The 10,430-nt window shown below is 53.0% G+C and overlaps 1 protein-coding gene across 1 annotated transcript; it reads left to right on the forward strand.

Annotated features, from left to right (window-relative positions):
• The first annotated feature begins 4,249 nt into the window (after positions 1-4,249).
• On the forward strand, positions 4,250-5,749 carry LOC123989089. Its single transcript, XM_046289789.1, has one exon. The coding sequence runs from the start codon at positions 4,250-4,252 to the stop codon at positions 5,747-5,749; it is 1,500 nt and encodes a 499-aa protein (XP_046145745.1).
• The last annotated feature ends 4,681 nt before the right edge of the window (positions 5,750-10,430 follow it).

Here is a 10,430-nt window from a genome sequence, read left to right on the forward strand (position 1 = left end):
TTCTGGAACCCTCTTCCGTCTCGTACGTAAGCCAGCGATCACGGAGGTAATCGCTGACCATGGCCAACAGATAGCTGGGGACTCGAAAACGCTCGAGCGCCCGCAGCATATCTATCCACCTCGCCGAGTTGAACGCGTTGCGAATGTCCAGCGTGACGAGGAGGACCAGCGGGCGGGCCTGGTGGCACGCATTGTCCGCACGTCCGACAGCTTCGACTACATCGGAGATGGCACTGAGGGTGGAGTGCCCTCTCCTGAAGCCGTGCTGTCGGTCCGACAGGTCACCGGCGGCTTGTACTGCCTGAAGCAGGCGAGCCTTCAGCATCTTCTCCATCACCTTACCGGCTGTGTTTAGCATACACAGCGGTCGGTAAGATGACGGAGAGTCCGGGGGGCCCTTCCCCTTGCTGATAAGTACAAGCCGCGCAACCTTCCAGGGCGACGGGAAGACGCTTGCCCGGAGGCAGGTGTTGTACATTTCCAGCAAGAGGTCCGGGTGAAGACGCGCCATCATCTTCAGGACCTCCGCTGGAATGCCGTCCGGGCCCGGGGCTTTCCTGGACTTCAAGGAACCCACTGCTGACAGCAGCTCCTCCCGAGTGAAGGTGGGGGCGGCCTCTCCGTCACCCAGCTCCGGATAAAAATCCCTTGCTGGATGGTTAGGAAACAGTCCGTCCACCACACGCTCGGTGGTAGCTGCGTCCATCGTGCTCTGCGCGGCGGGCGACCGGATCTTGCGGGTGACAAGCTTATAGGCTTGTCCCCAAGGGTCGCGGTTCACCTCGTCGCACAGCTCTCGCCAGCAGCGGGCTTTACTATCCTTGATAGCCCGATTGAGCGTCTTCTTTGCCACCTTGTACTCGGCTGACCTGTCGGAGGCCTCCGTTCTACCGCGGGCTCGTTGCGCCAGTCTCCGTAGCCTCAGACACTCCCGTCTGAGACCGGCGATCTGGTCCGTCCACCAGTATGCCTGGACTCGGCCTTTCCACGGCTTTTTGCGGGGGATCGAGGCGTCGCAAGCCGGGGTGATGAGCCGCATGGTGTCGCTGACCAGGGCCTCAGCGAAGCCCCTATCGGGGCGATCGCCGGGGGCGGATGGTATGCCCCCGAGGCCGCGACTCAAACACTCGGCGAACTTTTCCTCGTCCAGCTTGGCCGTGTTCCAGCCAAGTGGGCGCTGAGGATTGCGGTGCTGTGCTGCTCTACCGGACGATATCTGGAAGGTGATGTACTGATGATCACTACCAGTGAAATCTTCCATCACCCTCCAGCCCACGGCTCGGCGACCCAGACACTCCGAAACCAGAGTAACGTCTGGAATGGAATCGCCGAAGCCGGGTCGTCGGTAGGTCGGTGTAGTGCCGGTGTTGAGCACTATCAACCCCAGCCTGGATGCCATCTCCATAACCAGTTTGCCCCTGGTGTTGGGAGCTGGCATCCCCCACTCTAGAGCCCTGGCGTTGAAATCGCCTGCCACAACGAGCCCGCCGTTCATGTCGCGGAGCGCGTCTTCCAGGTCGTCGAGCTTTTCCCGGAACACGCAAGTGCTATCGTTGGGGGAGAGATAGACACTCACGTATGTAACGTCCCGGGATTTGGCCCAAACGAACCCACGACCCGCTCCGCGACACACCACTGGAACCTTCCGGAGGTCCCTCACCCAGAGCGCGGCGACGCCCAGGTCGTCGACGTACCACGACGAGCAGTCCCGGTTCCGGTACTGCTCGCTGATTACTACAACATCAGCGCCCATTTCAAGGGACAGCTGTGTGAGTAAATTGTCGGCGACCTGGCTGCGGTTCAGATTGCACTGAATCACCGTCGCCATTGCGTCCCGCGCTTCTGGGCACTGAGGACGTCTCGGAAGGCCTTACAGCCCCGAGACCCTGGTGCGTGATCGAGCTGCTGCACGCCCAGCTCGGCGCAGAGCATGCAGCGTGGAGGGGAGGTGCAGTCGTTGGACTTGTGATTGTCCTTACCGCACCTCCAGCAGGCCTTGCTTCGGTCTGGGCCCTTGCAGTCCCGCTTCGTGTGCCCATAGCCTAAGCACCTGAAGCACTTCGGGACTTCGGCCCAGCGCCTGACTCGGCAGTTTATCCAGCCGATCTTGATGCGATTTCTCGCGATCAGCTGGATGGAAGCCGCCTCCTCGGCATCTACCACTGCCTTGCGTTGCTCACTGCTGTTTGGCGCGAGCATGGTGACCTTCAGCTCCCCCCTTAGCTGGTCACCAAGAGCTCGCACCACAGCAGCGCGCACCTCCTCGCCGGTCGTGCAGCAGTCGAGATCACATATCTCGACGCGCATGCGCGGTACCAGGGTCCTGACCTCCGCGGTGTCCCCCACGGCGGCTTTAATGGCGTCCTGGAGGGCACGCTGGTGTTTGCCGCGCGCCAACTCCAGCAGTACGCCGCCCCCCTGTGTCTTCCGGATTTGGCGGAACTCCGTCTCCGTCTCCTCCGGACGCACCTGCCGCCGGATTGTACCCAGGACGTCCGCGTAGGACTTCCCGGCTACCGGCTGCACGACGACGGCGCTACGCTTCGGCCTGCGCCGCCGTTTCCTCTTCCTCCGCTGCTTGCCCTTGGCAGGCGTCGGCGGAGGTGCCACGAACTTAGCCGCGCCCGCCTTCAGCTTACCCGGCGCCGTTCCGGGTTTTTTGGGGGCGACTTTATCCGTCGCCGTGGAGGCAACCTTAGGGGTGCTCTGGGGGACACCTTTTGGGGTTCCCTTTGAGGGTTCCGCATTGTCGGTCACTTTCACCCTTTTCCCCTTTCTCTTGCCAGCCACAGTGGCCCACGACTCGGTCGCGGGAGCTGGCCTTTCCCTGCGCTTATTCTCCTCCTCCTCGGGGGAGGATGGCACAAGGGGTCGGGGCCTCTTGCGTGTGCTGGCAGGCACCTCTACTCCTGCTGATGACGATGTCGCACGGAGAACCTGCGTCAGGATGGCGTGGCTAGCCCGCATCACCTGGCGAAGTGCATCGACGCACTCCGCCAAGTGCTCCATCCCGTTCTTGATGGGCATCGCCACGTTCCTCTGCTTCTCCGTGCTCTTTCGCATGCTGGAAATCACCTCGAGCATACGCGTGAGGTGATCCTCCCCATTCTTGTGGGCCGCCTCTGCTTGTCGAACCAGGGCAGGCCTGTGCAGAGGTGTGACAGCGGAACTGCCACACCCCTCTTCACGCGTAGCCAAAGACGATGAGGGGGCCACGTGGTCAACCCCCACAGCGCTGCAGTCGTCGGATAACGACGTCCCGGGGCCTGCTTGCGCACCCCTGTCGGACGCCGGTTATCGTTATCGTTATCGTTATCGTGATCGTGATCGTGATCGTGATCGTGATCGTGATCGTCATTATCGTCATTATCGTCATTATCGTCATTATCGTCATTATCGTCATTATCGTCATTATCGTCATTATCGTCATTATCGTCATTATCGTCATTATCGTCATTATCGTCATTATCGTCATTATCGTCATTATCGTCATTATCGTCATTATCGTCATTATCGTCATTATCGTCATCGTCATTATCGTCATCGTCATTATCGTCATCGTCATTATCGTCATCGTCATTATCGTCATCGTCATTATCGTCATCGTCATTATCGTCATCGTCATTATCGTCATCGTCATTATCGTCATCGTCATTATCGTCATCGTCATTATCGTCATCGTCATTATCGTCATTATCGTCATTATCGTCATTATCGTCATTATCGTCATTATCGTCATTATCGTCATTATCGTCATTATCGTCATTATCGTCATTATCGTCATTATCGTCATTATCGTCATTATCGTCATTATCGTCATTATCGTCATTATCGTCATTATCGTCATTATCGTCATTATCGTCATTATCGTCATTATCGTCATTATCGTCATTATCGTCATTATCGTCATTATCGTCATTATCGTCATTATCGTCATTATCGTCATTATCGTCATTATCGTCATTATCGTCATTATCGTCATTATCGTCATTATCGTCATTATCGTCATTATCGTCATTATCGTCATTATCGTCATTATCGTCATTATCGTCATTATCGTCATTATCGTCATTATCGTCATTATCGTCATTATCGTCATTATCGTCATTATCGTCATTATCGTCATTATCATTACTATCATTATTATCATTATTATCATTCCGGGGGCGGTCGTCCACCGCAACCCGGCGCGTCCCCAGGTGGCGGATAGGGGAACGGCCAGCAGATATGCTGGTTAGCTGCGAAATAAATGCCTCACGTTGGACCAAATGGACTAGGGGAAGGGACCCCAAATAATAAACCAATCATGGCGTTTTGCACAGAGTCAAATTCAGTTACGGTGCAGGGGCTCGGAACCCCAGTCCCGGCGCCTGGTCAGGGTGGGCGAGCGGGCCCGCAGGCGTCGTTAACCGGCAACCGCAAAGCTGCAGCGGTGGACCACTTGGCCACTGCAGCCGCTCTGGCGACAAGTGACGTAGACACGACGAAAGTTCCACTCTCTCCCTCCATTGGCTCTATGGGAGAGGAGAGCCTATTGAAGGAGGTCCAGGAGGCGGAGTATAAGATGGAGCGCTGTTTGAAGGAGATGAAAGCCCTCATCGGTGTCATGCTTGCCGCCATAAAGAAGCAGCCAAATGTCAACAAAGACATTAAGTCTTCTCTTCCGAAGATGGAAGAGTTGCTTGACCTTCTCCATGAAGGCAGGCGCGCCAGTTTAGCCGGTCGTGAGAAACTGGTAAAGAAATTGGAAGTTCGGTTGAAGAAGCCGGCAGTCACTGCGAAGCATCACTCCTCGTCAGCGGCTGCTAGTACTCCCAAGAGGGCGGCAACCAGCCCACCGCTGCCTGTTACTGCGAACAAGCAAAAGAAGAAGAAGCCGGACCCTGCGGAACTCGGATGGACCACGGTTCAGCCCAGGAAGCGAAAGCAGGGGGGCGAGAAACAGGTGGGTACTCCCTCTTCCACTGCGAACGGGAAAGCTGCGGAGGTGGGGAAGAAGAAGAAAAGGAAACCGCAGACAAGGAGGAAAGCAGAGGCAATCCTCCTCAAACCAAGTGGAGGCAAAACTTTTGCAGAAGTGCTTGGCACCATCCGCAAAAGTGTGAAGCCGGAGGATTGCGGAGCGGAAGTGCGGTCCATTCGCCGCACCAGAGCGGGCGAGCTGCTGCTGGAGCTGCGCAACACGTCCCCCAACGCACGACTCGGATTCACCGATGCCTTAAAGAAGGCAGTCGGCGAGGACAGTGATGTCCGGGAATTGATCCCTAAAGACCGGATTGAGATTAGGGACATGGACGGTTGCACCAGCAAGGAGGAGGTGGAAACCGCATTGCGAAGTGTCCTCCCTGAATACGTCGGGGCCTTGGACATAGTGGTATTCCGGACCAACAATCAAGGCCAATGTATGGCGGTTGTCGCGATGGAACAACCAGCCGCTGTCAAAGTACTGCAGCTCTCACATATAAAAATTGGGTGGGTGAGCTGCAGAATAAGACGTCGCACCACAGTGTCCAGGTGTTATAAGTGCCTGGGCTATGGTCATGAGAGCCGGCAATGCAAGGGGCTAGACCGTAGTACCTTGTGCTTCAGATGTGGGACAGCGAACCACAGGAGTGCGGTGTGTAAAGCAATCCCTCGGTGCTTCTTATGCGCTGAGGCTCAAGAGAAACCGGAAGATTGCAAGCATGTGGCGGGATCCGGCACCTGTAAGGTGTTCCGAGAGGCCCTGCAGAAAGCTACCGGAAGATAATGATCCGCGTGATGCAAGGTAACCTGCACCGCAGTCGATTGGCCCATGACCTACTTCCCCAGCTCTGCTACGAAAAGGACGCTGATATCGTCCTTATCAGCGAGCAGTACCGGGACAGAGCGGGGGCAGGTTGGTACACGGACGATCTTGGGACCGCAGCCATCTGGATACCTGATCCGCGACGGCTACCAGTGGCGCTGCACGGCGCGAAAAGCGGCCACGTTTGGGTAAGCAGCGGTGATGTGACCTACGTTAGCTGCCATTTTACCCCAAACGAGGCGATCGGGGACTTTCAAGCGAAGCTGGATGCACTGGAGGATACGATCCAGAGCACGGACAGGAGGATCATAGTGGCCGGCGACTTCAACGCTAAAGCCCTGGAATGGGGCATGGATTATCCAGATTCGAGGGGGAACCGGGTGATGGAAATGGTTTCCAGACGCGGCTTGATAGTTTTAAACACCGGCAATGCTACCACCTTCAGGAGACCGGGCTACAGAGAGACCATCATTGACATCTCCTTGGCGACGGAAAATTTGGCGGGACAGGTAGTAGGCTGGCATGTGACAGAAGACTTCACGGGCAGCGACCACCAATTTATTGTCTACCACGTTCACAGAGGCATAACGGCCTGCTCACAACCGAGGCAAGACCGCCCCGCTAGATGGAATGTTGCCAAGATGGACCGAGATGCTCTCGCTGCAGCGCTAACCGACGGACTAGGAGCGTTAAACGAGATCCCCTTAGACCTGAGGCCCCAAGACCGAGCGGAGAAGATAGCCGAAGCCACTATGAGCCTCATACAGCAGGCCTGCGCTCAGGCTGTCCCGAGGAAGCGCCAGGAGACTAGTAGACGTCCTGCGTATTGGTGGACCCGTGAAATAGCGGAACAAAGGAGCAACTGTCTCAGACTCCGAAGGTTGGCGCAAAGAGCACGGAGGCGTGACGCAGATCTAGCCGAAAGGGCGGCTGAATATGCAGCGGCTAAGAAGGCTTTGCGTCGTGCCATCAGAGTAAGCCAGCGCTCGTGCTGGAACGCCCTGTGCGAGGATCTGAACAGCGATCCGTGGGGATTAGGCTACCGCATCGTCACCCGCAAACTTGGGGCTCACTCCGAACGGGGGCCGAGCAACTCAGCGACGGTAGACAACATCGTCGATACTCTTTTCCCCACACACCCGAAGAGACCGGACACCCAGCACGACCCGAGTCTCCTGGAGGCGCCAGCCTTCACAGAGGATGAGCTCATCTCCGCCGCAGCCGCACTACGGAATGGGAAAGCACCGGGGCCTGATGGGCTCCCTGCCGAGGTCATCAAGGCCGTGGCGAGCAGTCATCCGCAGCCCTTGCTGAGGATGTATAACTCGTGCCTGAACGCGGGCGTTTTTTTCTCTCGCTGGAAGGTGGCGAGGCTGGCACTCATTAGTAAGGGTAAAGGGCCACCGGACGCACCATCGTCCTACCGGCCCCTGTGTATGCTCGACACCACAGGGAAGCTGATGGAGAAGCTGCTGAAACCACGTCTCTTGGCAGCCGTGGAAGAGGCCGGTGGCTTAGCCGATCGTCAGTTCGGCTTCCGACGAGGGAAATCCACCATCGGCGCCATCGCGAGAGTGGTTGAGGCGGCGAAGAGCACAGAGAGAGGTAATCATTTCTCACGTCCATTGTGCCTTTTAGTTACGCTTGACGTGAGAAATGCCTTCAATACTGTGAGATGGATAGACGCTTTAGCTTCACTGAAGAGAGACTTCAGGGTCCCAGACTACATTTACCGCATTCTGGAAAATTATCTGAAGGACCGTTTTCTTGTCTACGATACGCAGGACAGCCCGAGGACAAAGGAGCTGACGGCTGGGGCGGCGCAAGGCTCCATACTGGGTCCCGACATATGGAACATTTTTTATGACGGGATCCTACGCATGGAGATGCCCGAAGGATGCACCCTTGTCGGGTACGCGGACGACGTGGCGGCTATTATTATTGCCCGCACGGTCGAAGAGCTGCAGATGCGCCTCAACCAGGTAATGCGCCGGGTGCGCTCCTGGATGGAGGAGCATGGCCTGCAACTAGCAGCTACGAAGACGGAGCTGGTGCTGCTTACCAAGAAGCGTATCCCGACCCTTATTCCTATGCTGGTTGAGGACGCAACGGTAGTGACTAAGGCCTCGGTTAAATATCTAGGGGTCACCTTAGATTCGAAGCTCTCCTTCTGGGAGCACATAAGGAGAGGCGCTGACAAAGCCGCAATGATAACCTCGGCCATGGCGAGGTTAATGAGAAACATCGGTGGACCTCGCCCCAGCAAAAGGCGCCTCTTGCTACGCGCAGCGGAAGCCATCATGCTGTACGGAGCGGAAATTTGGGCAGACGCTCTTAAAATAGAAAAGTACCGACGGCGCATGGCAGCGGTGCAGCGAAGGGGCGCCCTACGTATCGCCTGCGCATACCGCACCGTGTCGGAAGCTGCCATCATGGTCATCGCAGGCGCGATGCCCATAGACCTTCAGGCGCACGAGCGGAAACGTATCTATGAAGATCAGCCTCTGCTCGGTAAGGACAATGCCAGGGCAACCGCAAAAACACAGGCGCTACATGCCTGGCAGTTAAGATGGCAGGACGATCAAAGAGGCAGATGGACCGCCCGGCTGATACCAAACTTGATGCCGTGGGTTACTCGCCAGCATGGCGAGACCAACTATTATTTAACGCAATTCCTAACAGGGCACGGCCTTTTCAGAGACTGTCTTCACAAGATGGGGAAGGTAGCATCGCCGGGCTGCGCCCACTGTCGGGACAACACAGACAGCGTGCTCCACACCTTTTTCTCTTGCCAAGCATGGAGCACACACAGGCGAGATGTCGAAGCCACACTAGGCCACATCACCCCGGAGAATATAGTCTCGAAGATGCTCGAGAACGATGTCGCCTGGGCAAAGGTCGCCACATTCGTGGAATCCGTCTTGCGACGGAAAAAGCAGAAGGAGGACGCCTTAGGGACGTAAGAACGCCGAGCGTCAAGACGACGCTGAAGTGGACCCCACCCGGAAGTAATGTGATAAACGGTGCCCGGGTGGACTAACGGTGCCCGGGTGGACTAGGTCCTGGCAAAGGAGGTAGGGTTTTAGTGGGTATACTCGGGCTAAATCCGAGGGAGCCCCACACTACCCGGCCGGACCCGACTATGGTGGGTCAACCGGGTGTGCAATAATGCATTTCCCTCCCTCCATAAAAAAAAAAAAAATCATTATTATCATTATTATCATTATTATCATTATTATCATTATTATCATTATTATCATTATTATCATTATTATCATTATTATCATTATTATCATTATTATCATTATTATCATTATTATCATTATTATCATTATTATCATTATTATCATTATTATCATTATTATCATTATTATCATTATTATCATTATTATCATTATTATCATTATTATCATTATTATCATTATTATCATTATTATCATTATTATCATTATTATCATTATTATCATTATTATCATTATTATCATTATTATCATTATTATTATTATTATTATTATTATTATTATTATTATTATTATAATTTGCTTTGTCTGTTTCTTTAGCGTACCGATGGCCGGTTCGTTACTTGCCCGAGGGTGGTGGATGTTGCCTATAGGCAGGCTGTACGGCGATTCCGCCGGGAGTTCAGGGAATATCTGGAGGCCCTATGGTCGTGGGATGAGGATAGAATCCTCAACATCTCCCCCTTGTTTGACCTGGAGTGAAGTTTCATAAAAAAAAAAGATTTCACTCGCATATGTTTGTTCTCTCTTTTATTTTTTTTTCCTTTGAATAAACTTTCGTTTTTTTTAATCTTATTTTTGGTCCGTGTATTTTTATTTCATAAGTCCTTCACTTCCTTTCCCTTTCCAATCGTATTTTTAATTAACCTTTATTGTAAGATTTTTATTGTATGTTACTACTTTGTGAATTTTGTTACTTTTCATTTTTTTTTCTTTTTTTTAAATAAATTTTTATTTTGTTTAAAGTTCACGTGTGTTTATTTATGCGTATTCCTTGCGTTCCCCTTTGCGTTGCGTTTATTTAGTTTCATGCTTCTAGCGTAAAAACCTGTATTCTTTCTTGTTTTATTGGTTGTGGTGGTTTAATTTCGGGTGGTTTGACTGTAGGTGCTCTGAGTGCAGGTGGTCGTTGTGGGATAGGCGGTGATATCCCCCATTTTAGGCTGTTTGGTTGCTCTATCTTTATTTCGTTCAATTCGATGTCTTCGTTTTTCGTTAGGCGTTTTCGTCTTGGGAGCCTTTTTATGTTTTTATTGTTCTTTAATGTCACCAATAAGTATGTAATTGAACTAAAGATGGCTGCCAATAGGTGTAGGGACCAGCCATATAATGTATGCAATGTGTATCCTCTTATAATTGTGTCAATTATTAGCTTGCAGATATGAATGATTATAAGGATCATTATTACTGCAGAGCTAATTGAACCGAATTTGATGAATTTTTCCATGAATTTATTCCACGTATTTTCTGCGATGTGGGATAGCGTATTTTCCGTAAAAAGATTGTTGATTAGTCCTCCTTGTACGCTTTCTTCTCCTAGCATGCCCCTCGCTATTGTATTCAGCAAGGCTGATTTTTCTAAGGGGAACATGATGTGTTGTTGGAGTTCTTGGAGGTCTTCT

This window comes from Osmia bicornis, unplaced genomic scaffold (assembly GCF_907164935.1).
Source record: "Osmia bicornis bicornis unplaced genomic scaffold, iOsmBic2.1, whole genome shotgun sequence".
NCBI lineage: Eukaryota > Metazoa > Arthropoda > Insecta > Hymenoptera > Megachilidae > Osmia > Osmia bicornis.

What these genes read in the sequence shown, in the direction of transcription:
- LOC123989089 (XM_046289789.1), top strand. Translation starts at nt 4,250, where the DNA reads ATGCCTCACGTTGGACCAAATGGACTAGGGGAAGGGACCCCAAATAAT.